General features: G+C 40.3%; 1 protein-coding gene across 1 annotated transcript in view; it reads right to left on the reverse strand.

Moving 5' to 3' along the window:
- Nucleotides 1–23,598, reverse strand: part of DGKQ (diacylglycerol kinase theta) — a 225,499-nt gene that overhangs the window by 99,181 nt on the left and 102,720 nt on the right. The window contains exons 4-7 of the mRNA XM_068234259.1: nt 17,582–17,667; nt 11,103–11,228; nt 9,839–9,992; nt 4,742–4,816 (exon numbers count right to left, since the gene is read on the reverse strand). Coding sequence (XP_068090360.1) covers nt 4,742–4,816; nt 9,839–9,992; nt 11,103–11,228; nt 17,582–17,667 — 441 coding nt within the window. The remainder of the gene's footprint in view (nt 1–4,741; nt 4,817–9,838; nt 9,993–11,102; nt 11,229–17,581; nt 17,668–23,598) is intronic.

Here is a 23,598-nt window from a genome sequence, read left to right on the forward strand (position 1 = left end):
ATATATAAGTAGTTAAGCACTAACATCATATCCTCCCTGACTCTTGTTTTCCCCCCTCCCTTCTCTTGCTAATTGTGTATTCATTAGCTGCCCTCCTCCCAGAGTCTTCAGACACTCCCACTGAGGTGTATACTAGGAACTGCACGGTCTTTTTTTTTTATTTACTCATCCAATCGTTGAGTCACCTCAGCCTTGCTTGTAAACACAGGTGAGCAGGATCATGTTTCAGATAAGCAGCCAGACAGGGAAATAAATGGAAGAGGAGGAATATATTATTGATAAAAAGAATCCCCAGCATGCAACTGTTTCGCACTGACTACTAAAGGGCCAGTGCGTCTTAAAGGGACACTGTAGGGGGTCGGGGGAAAATGAGTTGAACTTACCCGCGCCTTCTAATGGTCCCCCATAGACATTCTGTGCCCGTGCAGCCACTCCCCAATGCTCCGGCCCTGCCTCTGGTTCACTTCTGGAATTTCAGACTTTAAAGTCTGAAAACCACTGCTCCTCCGTTGCGGTGTCCTCGCAGTACGCTCCTGGTGACATCAGCGGGATCGAGGACATGACAACGTAGGCGCAGTAGTTTTCAGACTTTAAAGTCTGAAATTCTAGAAGTGAACCTGAGGCGGGAAGGGAGCATTGGTGAGTGGCTGCGCAGGCACAGGATGCCTGCAGGGGACCATTAGATGCCCCGGGTAAGTTCAACTCATTTCCCCCCGACCCCCTACAGTATCCCTTTAAGTATGTGATAACTCCAAATCATAAAAGCAGAAAAAGTTTTGAATGCAGAATTAGCATCTTTATCACTTAATACACTCACACCAGCTGCTGTTCAAATTTGATTTTTATGGTGACACTCCGGCTTTAATCAGTTATGCTACGTACACACATGCGACAACGATCGTTCGTTGTCAACGACGAACAAACTTTTAATTGATGAAAGAACGACCTAAGTAAAGTTAGTTTTAAAAGGTGTGTAACGATCTGATCGTTAGAACGAACGTTACATCACGTAAAAGCAACTATTGCGCCTGCGCATAAAAATGAAAAGTTCCATGGAGAAATAGTGAAATGCGCATGTCAAGCCTACTACGAACGACCGTTTCCAACGATGTACTACTTTGCAAACGATCGTCGTTGGAAAAAATCCGCCAAGCTAGATCGTTCGTTTTTAACGATCTAGCTCGTCCGTCGTTAGACTTAATGGTCGTTGGCTGCTTTTTTTTTTTAAACGATCGTCGTTTCAAACGACTATAGTTGCATGTGTGTACGCACCTTTACTCTCAGTTATAACTGAAAGGAAAACGAATTTTCAAAGTAATACCCATGTTTTCCTATGGCACCTTTCACACTTAACGCATTCTAACTGAAATCTTTTTCACAATGAATTGCTATGGAAAAGGAAAAAAAAACGCGTTCCAACTGATAAAGGGCCTGAGCCCAATAATGCAGTTGTATCCGCTTCTGTCCGCTTTACAGCATCTCTAACATTGATGTTTAACTGAAAAGCAGACACAAATGCGTAAATGGGCTCAGGCCCTAAGTGTAAACGAGGCCTAAAATTACCGGTGAACTAAAAAAAAAAAAAAAAAAAAAAAAAAAAAAAAAAAAAGCTGACTGGTGTTATACTTTAATGCTCAAAATAACAAAAGTGCCGTAACTTTATAAAACACTAACTATTGTTGATGTGTTAACGTGCACTCAAAGCAGAACTAGAACTGCATTGAACATGAAAAAAAACAACAATTTCCTACAGACTTGTAAAGGCTGTGACAGCAGAGCAGACCTGAGATCTCAAGTGGTCAGATTATTTGGTGGCTTTGTATCTAATAAAAACTGTTTTAGTTTTGAACACACAGATCTGTTAACCGTCTGTTTCATCTGTGTCATACTGGTTTCGGTTCTTTCACAATCATGATGGCAGAATGAGTGGAAGTGATGTATAGATCAGCCTGCAGCACCAGTGTTTCCCTCCAAGCTATATTTAGAAACCATTCCTTGCAGGAACATTTACTATGCCTAAGAGGATTTCCGGACACACACAAAAGAGGTAGCTTGTTCTAGGAAAGTAATTCAAGGTCTACTCCGCCGTGTGTAGTGACTGCATTTCCTGTGTCTACTTCCAAATCACTGGGTTTCCTTCCAGTTTTTTCTGTACATTTATATGCATTTATAAAACAGCATATTATAATTGTAACCGGATTTCAGCTTGGGATTTTTAATATCTTAACTGTACAAGAAGCATAGGAAAACCTTATCTGAATTTAAATGCATTTTCACCAGACAGCTAGTAAATTTGGTAAACACTCACAAAAACACCTGATTTCTTGTGGCTTAAACTATACCTGAGGCTGGGGGAAAACAGAGAGTTTCATTTTAATTACCAGAGGCTTCTTCCAGCCCCCCACAGTCCATCAGGACCCTCAGTTTACTTCCGGTCCCCACCATTGTGACACTCTACCCCTCATAATGTTAGCCGACTATTCTAGTCACCGGCTGCTGTACATGTGCGGTCCAGGATGGAGCATGAGCAGTATGCCAATATGTCCGCTTTCCGACAGGGACAAAAGCACAATGGAAGGGACCCGGAGGACACAGAGGGACCTAAAAGACTACAGGGCGCTGGAAGAAGCCCCAGATCAGTAAAACCAACCTTTTTTCCTGCTTTGGGTTCTTTGAAGCAGGTGTTACCTTGACACATGCCACCTACATAAAAACTTGTTCAGACCATTGGAGCCAGGTACTACGAGGATCCTACAGCAGTCTTGGGGAGTTCATACCTTTACTAATCAGAGACAAAATATTAGACCAGTGATTTGCGTTATGGCTGATAAATGACTGGTATTACTGGGTTTACAATACTTGTGGCTTCTAAGGTCTTTACTTTACAAATTAGTGGAAACATCTGCAAAGTGAGGAAACCCACAGCAGCCAGTGAGCAGTGATGTTTCATTTGCTATAATGCTCTACAGGAAAATAAATGGCTCTTTGTTGTGGGAATATGCAGGTCACTCCTTTTTTTAACTGTCTTAATAAATAGCAGTCTGTATTAATGTGTTAACAATACACAAAGGATTGCAAGCAGCTCTTTCGTCCGCAGCATTTCCCAATAAGGTCAAAGCAAACAGCAACACTACACAGTGTTATAAATAATGTCAAATCAGAGGGATCTCCCCACTGTGTTGTAATGTGAGGTTACTGGCTTTCCAACCGCAGTTCACTCATAGTTTTCTCTTCATTAGAACATCACTCCGTCTGCTGATGTAGTTTCATGTACTAACAGGGCATGCTGCCAGTCATTTGGGGTGCCAAGAGTGTAATAACAGACCAATGCCAAGATTACACTTGTGTGTAATGTTAGTTCACCAATTAAGGTTTCTCGGGAGCTGTGTGTGTTTGATTGAATAGTTATTTGAAGCCATAAAGGGAACCTGTATTTACATTAAAATGATGCATGTTCAGAGGTTGGTAGTTTGTTAGGCTTGTCTCATACCTTCACTACTGAGTCAACAGCTTAGTTGGAAAAAACATGAGACACACAAGTCAGACACTTGCTCCAGGTCTCTGACTTACACAGTAGTGAAATCAGGCAGGCAGGTGGAGGAGGAGGCAGTGCTAGGCCAATTTCTGATAGATTTCATGCTGAAATCTATCGGGAATCGGTGTGCGGCATATGGGCAGGCAACAGATCCCTCTCTGATCAGATTCGATCAGGGAGGGATCTGTTTATGGTCAATCTGCCCATACATCAACCAATCTATGGCTACCTTAACAGAAAATCGGTCTATGGTATTGCCGGCTTTTGCAGCCAATCAATGGATTAGTGCAGGTGTTCAAAATAACTAACAAATGGCTGTTGCTCAGCGTGGTTAATTAGTCATGCAGCAAGGTGGGATTTTCTGGACATGTTCTCCAGTTGCAAAGTAGTGCAGATTATGATTAGTGTTAGTTTTGAAAATTCTTAGCAAGCTGCAAATAGAAATGGAAAGATACAGTAGGTAATTCAATAGACAAATGAAAAAGAGGTTTGTGGAGCAACAATGTGTATCTATAAAAAACGGGCATTTTCCTTGGGACTTATTCACACTATAAACCACGCTTCTGTTTTCTGATGCATATCTATTAAAATGCTACTCTCTGCCTCCATTTTAATACAATACTACAAAAAAAAGCAGGCAGAAAAATGGGAGTAGCAAACTTCAGGATGAGAATGAAGATTCAAACTGCGCTAGAGGGATAATGCCACAGATGGATTACAATGTAATGGGGCCCTAGGCAAGGTAGTAGATTTGGAGCCCTCCTGTGGTCCTTTTGGTAAGCCGAAGTGGAGAGAGGTCAGAGAAGGTGGTAGGTGGACCCCTTGAAACCTACTAGGCCCCAAGCAACTGCCTAGGTTGCCTGGTGGATGATCCTGCTCTGGATAATGCCCCATATTAACAACCTACATGCCCATTGGGGTGGGGTATCCCCAATATCTCAAACTAGCTGCTGCAGAACTAAACACAGAAGTGAGGCACATTACCATTCCTTCTAGTTTTTTGTTTTTCTGTGGAAGAAAAATCCATTAGATATGAGAAAACAAGTCCATCCATCTATTTGGGTTGTCAATTCTCATGTGCTTTTGCATTTTAGAAAATTGTGGAAAAACATGAAAAAACTGACATAGTATGAACAGGGCTTTACTACAATATGCCGCAGCACCTTATAAATGAAGATTCTAGCTCAATTATTATGCAATACATACCGGTACTTGAATCATTAGACGTGGGAGTTTCTTTCACTGATCCTTGTGTTATTCCATCTGTTTCATTGTCGTCTTCTGTCAAAATAATAATAAACATTTCAGCATTACTATAAAAAGTTAAATACAACTGTACAAAGTGAAAGAGGAATTCTCCTGCCGTCATGCAACAACATAGTCTGAGTGTGGCCCTATGGCTGTGTCACTGCCTCCAGTCATTTTCTGATTGCTACCGTAATCAATCGCAGACTTGTATTTTGGAAAGGCGCTAACAGTACAGCTAACACCTAGCTATATAGTTTACTAACCAGTGACAAAGAGACATAATCCCTAGCTCCCAACTGTCCCTTTTGCAGGGGGACAGTCCTCTTTGGGAACCAAATCCCTCGGTCCCTCGTTTCTCCTCATTTCTCCCTTTCAGGACTGATGCACAGTAAATATATGGATTTTTCTATTGAAAAATGTGTCTAATAGACAATGTTATTTCTATCATTTAAAATTGTTATACAGTCAGGTCCATAAATATTGGGACAGCAATATAAATATCGGGACACAATATCCTTCTTTTTAAGAATGTTCCAAACAGTTTTGGCCAAGCCTAATGTTTTTTGCTATCTCTCTGATGGGTTTGTTTTGTTTTTTCAGCCTAATGATGGCTTGCTTCACTGACAGTGACAACTCTTTGGATATCATCTTGAGAGTTGACAGCAACAGATTCCAAATGCAAAGAGCACATTTGTAATGAACTCTGGACCTTTTGTCTGCTCATTGAGATAATGAGGGAATAAACACACACCTGGCCATGGAACAGCTGAAAAGCCAATTGTCCCATTACTTTTGCTCCCTTAGGGCCCTTTCACACCAGAGGGATTTTTCGGCATTTTAACGCCACGGCCGAAGTTGGCGTTTTGCTAGGTAAAAGAAAGTCCGTAGACTTTCATTTTACCTTTCACATCTAACTCGGCATTTTGGAGCGTTGCGTTTCAGGGCCCGTTTCCACTATCACGAATTCGCATGCGTTCCCCGCCTGCGAATTCGCATAGCCAGTACAAGTGGATGGGACTGTTTCCACTTGTGCATTTTCCTGAACGTTTTTCTGTGCAGAAAAAATCTGCATGGTAGGGTCCTCAGAATTCGCCTGCGTGTGGAATGCAGGCGAATCGCACGCAATGAATTTAATAGGGAAATCACATGCGTTTTCCCCGCGAATTCGCATGCGATTTCGCATAGGTACCCATGTTAATTCACACAGGCAGTGACATGGTTAAAATCGCATCACCCTAACCTATGCGAAATCGCATGCAAAATCGCGGCAAAAAACGCATGCGGAATCGCACTCGCATGCGATTTGCCTGCGGTGATTCGCCGGCGATTCCGCAACGCTATAGTGGAAACGGGCCCTCAACGCTCCCAGGAGCTTTTTCAGGGCTGTTTACAGCCGAAGTTCGCTGTTGGCGTTTCAATGATAGTCAATGGAAAACGCCAACTTCAGCGTTTTCAAAGCGTTTTCAAAGCGTTTTACAGCTAACTTGTTCACTTATTTTTATAGAAGAAAAAAAAGGACGTTTTCATATGAGCTGTAAAACTCTTTCAAAACGCTTTGAAAACGCTATGTATTGGCGTTAAGCAAAAGGCTGACTTTCAGCCTTTTCTACCGCAGCCTCTAGTGTGAAAGAGCCCTTAACAAGTGGAACATATGCAAACTGCTGTAATTCCTACACCGTTCACCTGATTTGGATGTAAATACCCTCAAATTAAAGAGGAACTCCAGTGAAAATAATGTAGTAAAAAAAAGTGCTTCATTTTTTACCATAATTTTGTATAAATGATTTAGTCAGTGTTTGCTCATTGTAAAATCTTTCCTCTCCCCGATTTACATTCTGACATTTATTACATGGTGACATTTTTACTGTGGGCATTTTATGTAGCTGCTCCTAACTGTTTTGGCTGTTAGAGACAGCTGTAAACAGCTAATCCCTGTCTGTGAACATTGTTACATTGTGGCAGTTTGCCCAGAGTACTGCGGTACTCAGAGCTTCTTGTGGGAGGGGTTTTAGCACAAAATCAGTCATACAGCGCCCCCTGACGGTCTGTTTGTGAAAATCATTATATTTCTCATGTAAAAGGGGGTATCAGCTACTGATTGGGATAAAGTTCAATTCTAGGTTGGAGTTTCTCTTTAAAGCAGACAGTCCGCATTGTGATTGTGTATAGAGCCAACATTTTAGAATGGTGTTGATGTCCCAAAATATATGGACCTGACTGTATTTCTTATTTTCAAATGTAAAAATGAATGGGAACGAATGATGATGGAGAGGACCAGTGTGGTCTGACTTTTAAACATCTTTTACTTCTGAATTCTTTCTGGTATCAGTGACTAAAGGTGTGGTGGGGGCATGATTAGGGGTGTGGCAGGGTGTGTTTTAAAGTGCCCCTCTTTCTTATCTCAAAAAGTTGGGAGACCTGCATGATTACTCAAGCCAAAATGTCATTTGGCATTTCTTAGCATCTTATTCTTAATGGCTTTCAAATACCAGTATACCTGTCAATGAAAATCTACATTAAGATGGCCATACACATATGGATTTGCACTCATTGTTCCAAATGGTCAGTTCCTTTCAGAAAGGAATTGATTCCTTCCACACAGTACGTCAATTTTCAATAGATTATTTGAATACTCAATAGATTTCAACAGGGAATCTGATGAAATTTAATAAATCACAGAGTTGCACCATTCGATGCATTACAACCAAGGCTGAGCTCCGGATAAAATTAGGATGAAATCACGCGTCACGTGACTACAAACACTTCCTCCTTCCGGATTGAAGGAGGAAGTGTAGTAGTCACGTGACGCGGCTTGGAATGCAGCGTGGGGCGCGGTTACAGAAGACAGCTGCTGGGTAAGTTTAACCCCTCTCACCAAGCTGCTCAGGTTCATTAATTAGAGGATGAAATCCGAATGAAACTCATTCAGATTTCATCAGAATTTTATCCACAGCTCATCCCTGATTATAACACTAACACTATGGTTCGTCAATCTACCGCTGCTCCTGCCACAACCCCTAATGGAACTAGATTTTCTGTCCTATCCAATTAATACTTTCAATCAATTTTTGGTCAAAAACGATCACATTTGATTGATCTGATTGATTAGGAAATGTTTGGAGCTTGATTCCTATCCAATTCTATCAGTGATTGAATCTGCAGGTAATCGAATGGGAAAATCGATGCATGTATGACTTTTACACTGTACAATTCATCACTTACAGCTTTAAAGCTCATCTAAGCAAACAATTTACTAATGTAATGGCTCGCTCCACCTTTCAGTAAACTAGCAAGACACAAGAATGTTTGAATAGCAGGCTCTGCACAGCCCACCACAGAGAGCGATGATTCACAGGGGACAGTTACCAAAGATAAGGACCTTTATAAGCTTTTTTTTTATGCACTTATCTGTCTCTTTTGTAATGGGAGGAAGCCATTACAGTAATACATATTTTTTTAAATCAGACAGTACAAGACCAGGACATTCTGACAATAAGGCTGCAGGCATCCCTTACAGTGTCGCACTGGGACATCCATGCTGGCATTGAAACATAGCCAAACCTGTCCTTTGACAGATGTGGCAAAAACTTCTTTAAGTCAAAATCTAATCACTATAATCATTCACTATAGCTGGCCACAGCACAAAGCACATGTACAGGTTTCATGTGACCTCTCTTCATCCAACTCAATCTTCCTAGATGAACCCTTACCAAATTTCCCAGCATCCAGCTAATTAAACAACAGTGACTGCAGGAGCTCTAAAGCTGTGTACCCAAGATTTTCCAGACAACTGGTGATTCTTTAAGCGATGAGCGGTTGTTTATGCAACATCGCGATGTGGGTATAGGTGCGCGATCACACGAACGTTGCTTAGCTTAGTGTGTCGATAAACAACCGTCACGGCAGGTCTGATCTTTAAGATCCCCGACGACACTGCGCAAAGTACTGATTGCTTGACTTTACGTTCGTGCCCGTTGTGTACCGTAACGTCGCACATACCTGCCGGCAGGAAGATAAATCGCTGGACGCTCATCGTGAGGGAGACGTCGCTGGATCCTTCATCCTGGGTAGCTGCGGTGAGTATGAGGCTTAAGGTTGTTAAACTAAATAGCTGTAAAAAGTTCAAGATTTTAGAGCAGGCCATATTGGTTTGTGAACCAAAAAAGTGTATTATTGCTGGACAATTACAAATATCGTAAAACTATGTGAGGCACTAGTCAAGAGGAAGAAAACTATGAGGTCCTGCTCTAGTGACTGTATTGCCTCAGCTCCAAAGGCAGACATACAACCATGCATCTGTTATGACCGAGGCCACTCGCATGGAGCCCCCTTGATTTATTCTGCAAAGGGCCCACTGTTGGCTCTGTCCACCACTTCCTAGCTTACTGAATAACTAGGGACAATCTCTGATCCTATACAGCCCACTAAAAATGGACTGGAAGCCTGCTGTTGTGTGGTTTACAAAAGTGGAGGAGTCCAAAAAGTTCTACTTTGAAGACATCATCACATGTGAGAAATAAAAAAGTAAATAAGTAGCAGCCAAAGAAAAGTCAACATGAAAGTATTACACAAATACGAAAAAGAAAGTAAAAAGGAAATGGGAAAAAGAAAGTAAAGTAAAGACTGATAGAGTTCCTTTAGCAGCTGTACTTAATATTATTGCCATATAAAACGAAAAGGAATTGGCTCACAGACTGTATTTTATTTAAACTTGCATTTTTGGAACTTTGTAATAAAGAAGGGATTACTAGGTGTTTAATTTTGTGCGTCAGACTTACAGCATTCTTTATTTCTAATTCCATAAAGAAAGAAATGCTTACTACACTTCAGGATTACTAACTTCACAGAGAACATGCTAATATTTCACATCGTATTAAATCAAAGGTTTTTTGGCTTGTAACGCACTGCAAAGTGTAAATGTCATAACTTTGCATTTAATAAAAGGACTGAAATGTAAACTCAAGAAAGTGAACTTTAAAACGACAGCCAGAAAAAGGATAACGGCATCATCTCATTTCTCAAGCACTAAGCCAAGCTGACCGGAGGGATACAAACCTGGTTCTGTCTGAACATTCTCCGATATTCGGAAGCAGTGCAGTTTGCTGAAGTTGCGGGAGTGTAAGCAAACACAGTTTGGTGAAAGTATCATATTCCGTAATCTGCCGAATGTGCATTCATGGGTTAGGATTACATAGCAAGATGCGTGTGCCTGGAAAAGAAACAGAAGTGAGAATAACGTCCAATTTTATTTCACAACTAACAGAAGGAGATTGCTTCGTTCTTGGGTGATACTGCGCTTACATGAGCTGTTACTGTTGGACCAGATTTAGTTTAAATTTGAAAACATGCTTGAAGAAGGGAACTAATCCTCTGAAAGCTCGCATTATGAAACATTTTTCAGTTAGTCAATAAAAGGTGAAAAAAGGGACATCAAATTGCCCCACCCAAGTAAAGGAGAGAGAAATATTTGAGGTTTCTAGTGCAAAAAATATAGTTTAGTATTATGTATAATTCCTATACAGCAGAGGTGCCCAACTCCAGCCATCGAGGGCCAATCCATGCCAGTGTTTAGGACGTACCGAGAAAAGGAGAAATGTGTTCTGCTTGATAAACCATGCCTTTCCTGATTCAGTCCCATTAATTCATTTGAGCTGTGCCAAAAATGTGCGAGGACCTCGAGGACTGGAGTCGAAGAGCCCTGCTGTATAGTAACTATATACATAAATCTTTAATTTACATTGGCTAAATGTCCACATAAAAATGTCCTGTAATTACACAAAATATAAGATCTTGGCCAGTTAAAAAATGTACTTAATGCATCATAAACTCGATGCCTGTCTTGTAGCCCAATACACTCTTTTTTAGAGACTCAGTCGCAAGATTCACATTCATATAATACACAGGCTTGAACAGCATCAAAAAGAGAAGTCTAGGGCCAAACAGATTTCATCTTGTGATGTAGCCAGAAGTGAACAAGGAAAAATGGTGGTGAATCAAAATGACCCCTGTTAGAACTATAACGCTAAGACAATCACTGTAGCAAAAGCTGAAAATGAAGATGCTGTGTTACCATGTGCAAACCAGCCCCATCTATCCTGATGCATACAGTGGTGTCTACTATCTATCAGCAAAATTGAGATGTAGTGTCATAGGCAACTGCAGTTTTAATATTTCACAACAATTAGAGTAATTTGTTTTAATGAAGTGTGGCTACAAAGGTTAGTAGTCAAAAGAGGCAGCACAAGGAAGCCCCACGGGAGGGTATATAGTATATATACAATTCTGTACACTACCCAGTGGATACATAAACATTAAATACCTGAATACCACACCATTCACATCTCATGCCGGAGAGAACTTCAGAAGAGCCACAGGTTTTCTTGCAGACTTCGCAGCGGGCACTTGAGGACAAGATTCCCTCTCTCCAATGATGGTGATATGTATCCTAAGCAACAAAATATATTGTAAATTGTATGAAAAAACGATTGGGTGTAGTTGTGCTCCAGTGCACCTAGGGCTGGCAACATCATTACTCCTTGATAATATATTTCTACAGGAGAATTAAGCGCCTATGCACACACAAGCATGTCTGTGACCTATACTTGGGATAGCGAATACATGAGTATATACGGTTACTAAAAAAAGCTTATAGCAATTCCTACTCTATAGCAAATATTTCAGCTAAGCATAGCTTAATAAGTATACTACAACATTAAGAACTTCAGGACCATGCTTTTGGAAATCTAAGTTATGTTTGTGGACATTCATTCCTGCCATTACATAGAATTTCATAGGCCATGCTGTCCCTATACCACCACTCACCCCCCGCTGCTGTGAAAATCTACTTTTTGTCAGAAACTAAACAATCACAAACAACACAGGTTTCCAATATCATGGCCCCAAAGTAGTTATAATTTGAGGATAAAGGGATTTAGAAATACATGTAACGTTGAATACTAGCGTAGAAACTTGTGATGACAACACAGGTAGTATGGTAGGCTGTAAGGATTGATGCTATGCTATTGTGGGATTTCTGATTGGGTTGAACATCTCACATACCCAATGTCATCTATGGGAATAGGCCCAACATGCTTGAGGCGTCAGCCTCAACTCGCTCATAAAAAGAAGTTAAAGGAAAAAAAAGGGGAGTTAATACTATCTGGTGTACCTAGTTAGAAAAAAAAGAATAAGATTACTGTATGTGGCTCTAAAAGTTGTAAAAGGAACAGTAAGCAAATAAAGGGAATGAAGAGAGTGAAAATAAAGAAGAGAAGATTTGATCATCAATAGCAGCTGGCATGATTTATATAGTCCAATGCATTCTTATCTATAATAGCCTTATATATAAAGTACTAAGGTTATCTATATGGTCCTAAGCATCTATTTGAAAATAATTATTATACAGTGGTGATAAAACTTTCTCAGAATGAATCTTTGTTTTATATAGTACAGCTCAGATTCTGTGAAAGAGCATTTGGTGCCCAAGGCATGTTTTCACATGACCAGAGTGCTCTCGACTTCCAGAAGGCTTTATTTCCGTACTGGCTGTAACGACAAATTAATACTTTAATTGAAATGTGTGCTGCCTAGAGGTTTTCTATCTAGCAAGGCTTCCGTAAGATTTCAGAGATCTTTTCAAAGACCATTCAGATCAGTTCTCATCCAGAACCTTTTAACTTTAGTGCATGTCCACAAACTGTGAGGGTAGGCACCATTATCCCTACACCCCTTAAAACAAGCTAAGGCTGTGGGAAAGCATGTGAGTGGTCACATAGCCTCAGGAGATGCTCAGAGTGCAAAACAGTCATCAGGCAGGTTGCCTACTCCCACAATCTCTCTGTGTAGATCACATCTGACCTCTATTTCTGGGCCCGGCAAACTGACTTGGGTATAAAAACTTTGAAGCAGGTTGCGGATGTGGAATCTCTCAGCACCATACGTTGATGTACTACAACATAATATGATGTAATGAGTGTCCATAGATGGTATGGTTCACCAGCAATTACTGGTTTAGAACTGAGTACACCTGTTGCACTAAGAATTACCTGAATTACTTCAGAAATATAACTAAAGCCCCATCTAAAGCCTGCTAATTATAAAATTGTCACGCACTGATATTCTCCTGGGATATTCTATTAAGCTTCTGAATACACTTAGTTCTGAAAATAGTTTACAATACATGTCTCTGGATTGCTGAGGAAAGCCAATTGTATATGTGTAGAAGTATTCCTGGATCTCTGTACATTTCTATGCTTGAATGTTAAGATTTGAAAGCACAACTTACTAACTTTTTTTTGCCCTTTCCATAGCTGGGAAGGCTACTAATATGAAAATGGATTTCTTCAACTAGAGAACCAGTATTTGTCATTTGTGATTGCCAACAGCCATCAGGGAAGAGTAGCAGCTACAAACAACATTCAACGGATTTCCATGACAAATACTACACTTACAAGCAGAGTAGTGGATGCAGTCAGTGTATAGTATACATTTAGGTCCATAAATATTTGGACAGAGAACTTTTTTTTCTAATTTTGGTTCTGTACATTACCACAATAAATTTTAAATGAACCAGCTCAGATACAGTTGAAGGGCAGACTTCCAGGTGTGACTTAGTGGGGTGAACAAAATGATTGCATAAAAATATGAGGCAACTAAAGAATTTTTTAACACAATTCCTTCATTTCAGGGGCTCAAAAGTAATTGGGCAAATTAAATAACTGGAAATAAAAATAAAATGTTCAATTCTAATACTTGGTTGAAAACCCCTTGCTGGCAATGGCAGCCTGAGTCTTGAACTCATGGACATCACCAGATGCTGGGTTTCCTCCTTTGTCATGTTCTGCCAGGCCTTTACTGCAGCAGATTTCATTTGCTGTTTGTTTCTGGGACTGTCCAAAGTTTAGTCGTCAACAAGTGAAATGCATGCTCAACTAGGTTAAGTTCAGGTGACTTATTTGGACATTCAAGAATTTTCCACTTCTTTGCTTTAATAAACTCCTGGGTTGCTTTGGCTGTATGTTTTGGGTTCTTGTCCATCTGTAACATGAACTAGCCCAATCAACCTGACTGCATTTAGCTGGATTTGAGCAGACAGTATGTCTCTGAACACCTCAGAATTCATTTGGCTGCTCTTGTCCTGTGTCACACTAGTATACACTAGTATACCAGTACCACTGGCAGCCATGCACGCTCAAGCAATCACTCTGCCTCCACCATGTTTTACATATGATGTGGTATGCTTTGGATAATGAGCTGTTCCATCTCTTCATACTTTTTTCTTGCCATCATTCTTGTAGAGGCTGATCTTGGGTTCATCTGTCCAAACAATGTTTTTCCAGAACTGTGCTGGTTTTATAGATTTTCTTTAGCAAAATCCAATCTAGCCTTTCTATTCTTGAGGTTTATGAGTGGCTTGCACCTTGCAGCACACCCTCTGTATTTACTTTCAAGCAGTCTTGTCTTTAAGGTAGACGTGGATATTGATACACCTTCCCCTTGGAGAGTGTTGTTCACTTGGTTGCCTGTTGTGAAGTGGTTTCTTTTTACAATGGAAAGGATGCTGCAATCATCCACCACTGTTGTCTTCCATGGACATCAATGTCTTTTTGCGTTGCTGAGTTCACCAGTGTTTGTTTTCTTTCTCGGGATGTACCAAATTGTAAGTTTTGTCATTCGTAATAATGTAATATTTTCTTGGATGGATTTTTTATGTTTTTGCAGCTTAAAGTGAAACCTCCAGAATAAAAATCTATTCAGCAGCACTAAAAAGGCTTGGTGTTCCTTTAACAGTTTCACAGCATCAGAACTTTGTTTTTCTAGCCCAAGCATTTTCTTGCTTAGTCACCTACACAGAATAGAAGTACCCAGGTAATTGTAGGTGTCCTAACACTGTGTGCTCCTAATTCCTAGATAGGTCTGATGCAATGAATGTTTGCATGTCTGCACTATGCATGTTACAGGGCCAGAGTTAGGACTCCTACAATCGTACTTCTGCGCAGAAGTAAAAGAATGCATTCTTCTGTGAACTAAGACCAAGGCTTTTAACTTGGCTGTAGGGATAATGTGGCCCCCAGCAAAACTTTGATGGGGCCCCAAATGCTCACACCCTTTCCTTGCCTACTCCCGGTGATCCTCACAGCCTGGGGGACCATCTTGAAAGGGTCATAAAACGGGTGGACATCATAATCTTCACACCTATAACAAGTGTAGCCACAAAAACACCCAAGTCTGACATTATGCTTTAGGGATTGTTTTACTGTTAAAGGGGACAGGACACCTTCACCGCATTGAAGGGACAATGGACGGGGCCATGTAGTGTGTAGTGTGCAGACATTGCCAATAAAGGTGAACAAAAGTTCCAGTCTGTGGAGTGCCTCCTTCTACATATTATAAAAAAAGTTTTACTTCCCTGCTGCTACTCCAAGTGACTTAAAGTGGTCTGAAACTCTGACATAACATTCAATAACGTGTTTTCCTACTTTATATTACTCATACAGTTATCATATTTGCTTCTATGCACAATATTATCTGTCTACAAATTACAAGTTTCCAAAGTGTAGTTTTTCTTGTTCTGAAAACTGTCATTGCATTTTATTCCAACTGCTTTTTATTATATATTAACATTTTCTAGTGAGCTGTTCTCAGAAAGTGTTTTTTTACTTGTTACAGACAAATGTATCAACATTGGAATGTAAACAAAGATACTGTTATCTCCAGTTTGGATGCGGATTTGAGGCTGAATAGCAGGAGAAAGTGCTTTGTTTAACCATTTCAGTGATGTTCTGTTAAAAAAACAAAAAACTGTCTGGGATAGTAGCTTTACAGCTGGGAGGAAGAGCAAAGTTGAAATGCTGACTTTCAGACCACTTTAAGCTATGTACATACAGCCACTAAAGACAACCTCAGGCAAGGCTCTAGCACAGTGATGGCTAACCTTGGCACTCCAGCTGTGACAAAACTACAAATCCCATCATGCCTCTGCCTCCCCGAGTTATGCTTAGAGCTGTCAGAGTATTGCAATGCCTCATGGGACCAAGGTTAGCCATCACTGCTCTAGCACATGTACAGGAGCTCCTCCAACATCGCCTAAAGATCTGGCATGCTAAATGTTTAAAGAGACATTCAAGTAATCCCCAACCACATGGTTCTCCCACAAACCCAGCCCGCCAGAAGCCACTCCATTGTCGCTCATCCCCACTCCATAGTAAAAGACGCATTATTAGCCTCTACGCTAGTGACGCATTTGTACAGGAGTCAGCCCTCAAATGTCATCCAAGGGATTGAGTCCTGATCCCTGCAAGTGACAAGAACTGGAAATGTGTATGTTGCTTTACAGGCATACACAGTTTCGGAATCACTCCTCTCCTATTCTCATCATCCTATGGCAGCTCCGCCTGCAGTGTTACTAGAATTGGGTCTTAGAATAACTGAGAATGTGGTCTTTTTCCAGCTTCCTTTGCTTGGAATCGCTTTCAAAAATCAACAGTGATGGGATTAGGTAAACATTAGGTCAGTGTTGGTGATAGTTTAACGAATTTACTTAATATGCATGTTTCTGTTCACATGGGAAGAAGCAGTGGCTAGTAAGGGCCTATTTCCACTACATGCAGATTGGATGCAAAATGGATGCAGAAAAACTGACTCCAATGAAAGCCTATGGGCCTGGAGTCAGTTTTTCTGTATCAATTCTGCATCCAATCTGCATGTAGTGGAAACAGGCCCTAAATCAGAGGTATTAGTCACATTAGTCAGAAGCTGTTGATCAACTGCCAATTAACTGACTAGCAACTAGCACAATGGATTTCAAAACAGTCGCTGCTAATTCCCATGTAAGCACAAATATACCTATTATCAAATTCTTTTCTCATCACTGCTGCTAAGTGCATGTGCTGCAGCTACTGTAACTAAACGGCATTATTGACAGACTGGTGGAGTTATGGATGTGGGTATCGTGTTCAATTCTAAAAATACACCCACCAACCTTTGCAGGTCTGCACCATCCCCACATTCCTGCTTGAAAGAACATGAATGGAGGTTTAGGCTGTCCAATAAATTCAACAGCTCTGAGCATGACTTTCTGCAGGACACAGCAGGATTATAACTACGTGAGGATATTCAATGCAGTCAAATTTTATTAGTTGTCCATACTAGCTCCGTAGTGTGCAGCACCTTGGTAATGTTACGGCCCTGAATAACAGATAGGTTGATCACCACTGCTACAGTATCTTATGCAAGTCTGTAGAAGTCCGGCCAATTAGATATACAGAAAGGTGCAAGGTGGAAGTATAGAAGGCGCTTGCTGTATGGATGCCGGAGACCAGGACACCACCATTTCTACAGAGTGATGTACCAACAAACTCCTATCAGGTAAGTATGACTACCATACTTGTACTTACCTTCATCAGTGGCTGGATAGTGTACTGGTTAAGGGCACATACTGACATCGGAGATTCAAAACTCAGGTCTTACCATTCAGTAAGCCAGTACCTACTCAGTAAGGAGTCCTTGGACAAGAATCCTTAACACTGCTACTGACTACTCAATGCGTCCCTAGGGGCTGCCTTTAACGCGCTTTGAGTCCGTTAGCAGAAAAGTGCTATACAAAATTATGATTATTATCCATATAACCTTAGAGCACTGAGGAGAGTGCTCCTATAGAGAACACCGTTTTCACTTTGCAGGCTTACAATTTAAGTACCCAGTCAAATTCAAGATTTTTTTTTTCTCTTAAAAACATGAAGATAATGAGGGTTAGTTGGCAAGCAATTACAAAAATGTATATCCTATTAAAAAACTTACATGGTTTTGCTGCCCATCATGATGACACTGCCTACAATCACTGCAAGCAAAGATGGCACAGTCTGCATGCACATGGAGTTCACAAACTAGAAAACAAACAAAACAATGTTCTAATTAACACAGATGTTGCAATAAAGGTATACACAGTCTATTTGCATAGTGTTGAAATAGGAAATCCAGTGATCTACAGACGACCTATACACAGCTAACATTTGTTTGTTCTGCACAGAAAAAGCTGCATATTTCTATACCAACACACAGGCAGTCACCTACTTACAAACAGGTTCTGTTCCTGGATATTGTAAGTTGGGTTTCTGAGTCCTGTGTTAAATATGGTAAACATGGATAAACTATTTACTTTTGGACGACTCTAGATTTGGACATATTGTATAAACTACTGTATGATTTTGGTTGATTTTCAATGTGCTTTTAAAAAGTTTTAAACTACTGTACCTATAACTGCTTTTACAAAACTGTAAAGTTTAACAACAACAAAAATGTAATAGAACCGTATAGTACATATATTTTATATCTGAAACGTAATTTGAATCATTTGTAAGTAGGGAACTGATTGTATTTGTATTCCAAATTAAAAAATAAATCCTACCTAATAATAGGCAAGTGTCCCTGCGTCTGTCCGTGTGTCAGTGCTTTTTAGCACTGCGCATGTGCAGGGACAAGACGCAGAGACCCTGCCGAGAGACGGAGGAGGACGGGGCCAGAAGGGCGGTGTGTGTGTGTGTGTGTGTGTGGCGCATGGCGGGCGTGCGCGGGGGGCAGGTGCGCGCGCTTCTGGCGCTGTGCGTGATTAGTGACAGACCTAGCCCATTTTTAAACAGGCTAAGGTCACTAGTAAATGAATAAAACACTTTCTGAAAGTGGACCTATGCAACATTAGGCAAGCCAAAGAACACTGCTTAAAAAAGGAAACTGAACTATCCATAAAATAACACCGGATATGGTCTTCAAATACCAAAGTAAACTGCTTCCTTTTGTGCCTCTAAATTGAAAGGAATGACCATACTGGAGTTTCCTCCTGATGAGATGGACCATACTTGTGCTCCCTGACTACATGCATAGCTTAGATGTCACACACATTTGGAATGTAGGTGAATGGTCTGCTTTAATATTAGAACTATTTACAAACATTTATGCCTACTACATAATTATAGTATCTAACTGTGCAAACCCTGGAAAGGCTATCATTATATAAATATGGACTTCCTCTGTTATTTGCAGCGCTGTATTTATACAGCATTGACATGTGATTAGCTCTCTGTGAAAGCAGTGTCTGACTTCTATTGTACAAGTCTAGTAGCTTCATTTCACTATCAATCAAAAGTCAGGAGACAATAATATAGAATGCACTATTGTTTTACCTGTGAAGAAGAAGAACACCATGCCCTGAACCCTACAGCAGAAAAAACATGTTTGCATTTAAAGCAGTGGTCCTCAAACTAAGGCCCGCGGGCCAAATGCAGCCCTCTGAGGCTTTGACACCAGCCCCTCACACACACAAAGTATTACTTATAGATGTGGCCCGCTACACCTTTAAATATCGGTGATCCAGCATATAGAATAGCAGTCATGCGCTGGCTTCCAATCCAATTCCGCATCAGGTGACACTGCTATCCAATTGGACGTCAGGTTGTCACCTGGGTATTCTTCCCTGTCTGGCGCGCAAAGATGTTCTGCTGCTGGGAGTTCTCCTCTTGGCAGGATTGGGGGGAATCCATACCTAGATTCAATGTAATGTTTTTCAGCATCATTTTATGTATGTTCTGGCCCCCCAGCAGTCTGAAGTATGTTGACTTGGCTTTTGCCCAAAAAAAGTTTGGAGACTCCTGATTTAAAGTGTACTACTAGCATAAGCTTCAGATTGCTTCCTGATTATTTTTTCTTTAACTATATGTGGCTCCCCAGTAGTTTTTAAAACATTTTAGAACTCTTTGTTCTGGTCAACCAAGAGCTAGTGTCATGAGCTGCAATGATATTACTCTCCTTATCTTCTTTCCAATGCCTCTCACTACAACCCCACCCCCCATATACACACACATTTTTGTCTGAAATCAGCACGCACAAACCTATGATCTATAGTCTGATCAGTGGTTTAATCAAAGCTCACTGCTTATTTCTATTTCCTGGCTGGGCCTCGAAGAGACAATCACAGGAGTCAGGTCAGAAAATAAAGCTTTAACTCTATTGGGCTCTGAACAGACTTTTTTGTTGTTGTCCATTCTCTGCTCATTGCTAAGCAGAGAGTAAACAGCTCCTATGTTATACACTTGTCATGCTGCGACTGATCTATAGCAGCAAGTGGGCCTCACTTCTGTGACGTCTACGATAATCCCGGGCAGGCGGACGCCTTCCCCTATATAGCCTATGGGGAAGCGCATCTGCCCCGGGCTCCAGCAGCATCACTGTGGACCAGCAGAGCAGACATTATACTGTCCGCTCCCGCAGGCTGCACGTGATGCGGAAGTGTAGTGGGAATGGAGCATCGGTGTGAAGGATAACAGACTTTTGTGCAGTAGAACACTATGTAAACAATAGGCTCCCAGGGGAGTCCAAAATCTTTACATAAAAGTACACTACTTAAAAATAAGTAGCAGGTTGGGAAGCAATCTGGCACTCATTTAATACATTAATATTAGACGTACAATTTATGCTGTAAAGCCCTAATAAAAGTATCCCATTGTTCTTAATGCATAAGAAAAAAAAAATGCAGTAATTTGTAAGGCAAAGTTAAAAGTCTTGAGCATTGCAGGTCTGTACCTTTTGCAACGGATAAATAAGTACCTGGCTGGATGACGTTGCAATTTTACTGGGTAGACAAGGTCTCTCCCCATCATTGCGATCAGAAGCCCCATTCACTTGGCCAGGCTTTTGTAAACAGCAAAATGCAAATGCAATCAATTGCCATTTTGCAATGTGATTTTTTTTTTTTGGCTTTGCGTTTTCACCTGATCACCCTATCGAACAATATGAAGAAAAAAAAATGGCAATATTTTACAAAAGAACACCATTTTTCTGGTTAATAGGCTGATCACCCTTATAATTAGGCTCCACAGAATACTCTATAAACTTAGACATTTGCCCGGAACAGAATTACTAATACAGTATGGTTTATGCTCTTTCTGATCTACTCTACCACAATACTTCTGAATGAAATCATTAAACATTAATGCCTATGGAGACAATGTGGATTTTAATCTACTGAGCCACAGTAGCTATAGGACATGCATTTTGTCAAGCCTGATTGATTTCTGAACAAGGACACGGATCAGATTAGACAGGAATCATTAAGGCAAGGGATGCAGCAATTATTTATTAACCACTCTACTATAGGATAAGATGGAGTCACTCATGAAAGAGGATGCACTAATAGAGCTAAAATTATGTATGCATCTCTGTAAGGAATACTCACTCTAATCTACAGCCCTGATACCAAACCAAATTGCTGTAATGCCCAGTGGAGAAAATGTCTCAAAGCAGCAGGAAATCCTTGACAAGTCAAAACATTTAAACATCATTAAAACAATAACTTGAACATACAAATACAGTTAGAAACCAATAGCTTTTCTCTGTACGCTTCATGCTCCGCATTCTCCATAAATCAGTCTTCTAGCTATTCTAATACAGGAAAAAAGCCTTTGGGTATAAATTAGACTCAAACAATAAGAAACCTACAGCATATGCGGTATTCTATATACACGGCTTACGATGCTTTGCAGCACAGAAATACACTTTGGGTTATTACATAGAATAAACAAAGTTGAAATAATAATCACAGGAGTCTAAAAGAAGAAAAACCACCAGCAGAAAACATGATGGTGTCAGCGCAGACTACAACTATGTACTGATAATTTACACAGTGCACTGCACATACTTATTATGCTAGGTACACATGATGCGTTTTTTCTGTCGATTTTCCGTTCAATTGATTTTCAATTCGTTTTTCTGCTTGATTCTCTTATCTTTCCTTATCAAGTTCCATTCACTTCAAGGAAAATCGAGCAGTAAAACGATCGAAAGTAATATCTGACACGTTGGAAATTATCTATCGAACGCATGCATCGACCGCAAAAACGTATAGTGTGTACCTAGCATTACAGTACTCCACATGTCTAAATAGATCACCATTATCCTTTTCAGGAAAAAATAATCATATCACCACATTAAACCTGACTGATACTATTCTTTTTCTTCAACTTCACACATATAATATAGGTATTCAGACAACTAATTTCTCCTTTAGCAGTGAGTACAGTTTTAAAGTCTTCTTGAATAATCCAATACAAGCTTTGCACCTGGATGTGGGGATTTTCTGCCATTTTTCTCTGCAAATCCTCTCAAGCTGACTACAGTCCGTCAGTGTGCAGTTATTTTCAGGTCTCCTCAGAGGTGTTTGGGTTCAAGTCTGGGTTCTGGCTGGGACACTCAAGGATATTCACATAGCTGTCTCTATGCAACGTCTCAGTTGTCTTTAGTCTGTCACACTAGAGGTTTGTTTCTCAAAGTCAGGGGTTCTGATTCAATTCTTACTACTGCTAACGTTAAGGGCTGGTTTACACTGCCAGGGCTGTAGAGTCGGTACAAAAATCAAGTAAATCAGACTCCTCAGTTTATGAAACCCCCGACTCCAGGTACTCAAAACTGCTCCGACTCAGTCTAATTTTTACAAAGGCTATGGATCTGGTTCGAAAATCATCCGACTGACTCCTCAGTTTATTGAAACCACCAACTCCAAATCTGATTCCAGGTACCCAAAATTGCTCAGACTCCTCGACTCCAACTCCATAGCCCTGCACACTGGAAGAGCTTTTTCTAAGCGCTTGTGATTTTAAAAGCACTTAGTAATGTAATGCTGTGTGTGTTATCACTTAAGCGATGCAATTTTATAAAAGTCACCCACAGCATTACATTAGCAAAAGGTTTTCAAATCCATAGAGCTTAAAAAGCTCTTGGTGTGAACCAACCCTAAGGGCTAGTAATAGCTTACAGTAGGCACAAGTATTTTCACCTCATTCACTAGAGAAAAAAAATGCTATGTGGTTCTACGTTTGCATGGAACTGAAGGGACTGCTTCACATCTTTATGTACACCTGTAGAGGAAGTTGAGTCAAACTTGGGGGAGAGGGTTTTTTTGTTTTTGTTTTTTTAATCTATTGCAAAATCTGTAAATTACCCTTAAGATCCTTTTTTTTCACTTGAGCATATGAAGGTGTCCATCAATCCCTTATCAGTTCCCACAAAAGGTTAATAGAAGTATAAATAAAATAGCATCTTGAAGACAGTATTTTAAAACATTTTTCTTCACTTTATACTTGATTGTCTCATATGTCTCATGTTGTGTTCAGATGCAACATTGAAAACCTAGGATGTGCTACTTTATTGAGAGAGAAAAGGCTTTCTTCTGCCTGACAACCCTTCCAAACAAGCTATACTTGTTCAGTTTTTAATATAACTGTACTGTCATACACTAACCTTTACATTCTAACTAAAGCTAGGTACACATACGTGATTAACCTCCCAGGCATTATGATTATTTCTAGATTTAGGGTCTAAAAGCCATGCAATTTTTTTCACAAGCTTTTAGACCCTAAAATCAATAAAAAAAAAAAATATATATATATATATATATATATATATATATATATATATATATATATATATATATATATATATATATATATATATATATACCACAGAGAGATCTGCAGCAGCTCCTGCATACAACTCACTCAGGTATGGAATTACTGCTCTGACCTGCAGATTTCCGTCCTGAGCGTGATTCGAGATTACCACTAAGGATGTTAAAGTTAGTTGGGGCAGCTGATAAAGACCACTTTAGCTAAGAATTTAGCAGGATCTAAGCATTTGTACAGTGGCCATCCAGCAAATCTTTAGAGACACCAAATGTCCCAGCAAACCCCAGGTGCATTGTTCTCCCACTCTCCCCACCTACGGTAAGCCACTCCATCGTGCGCTGCTTGCCCTCCCTCCTCCCCTCCCAT

The sequence above is a fragment of the Hyperolius riggenbachi genome, chromosome 1, assembly GCF_040937935.1.
Source record: "Hyperolius riggenbachi isolate aHypRig1 chromosome 1, aHypRig1.pri, whole genome shotgun sequence".
Taxonomy (NCBI): Eukaryota; Metazoa; Chordata; class Amphibia; order Anura; family Hyperoliidae; genus Hyperolius; species Hyperolius riggenbachi.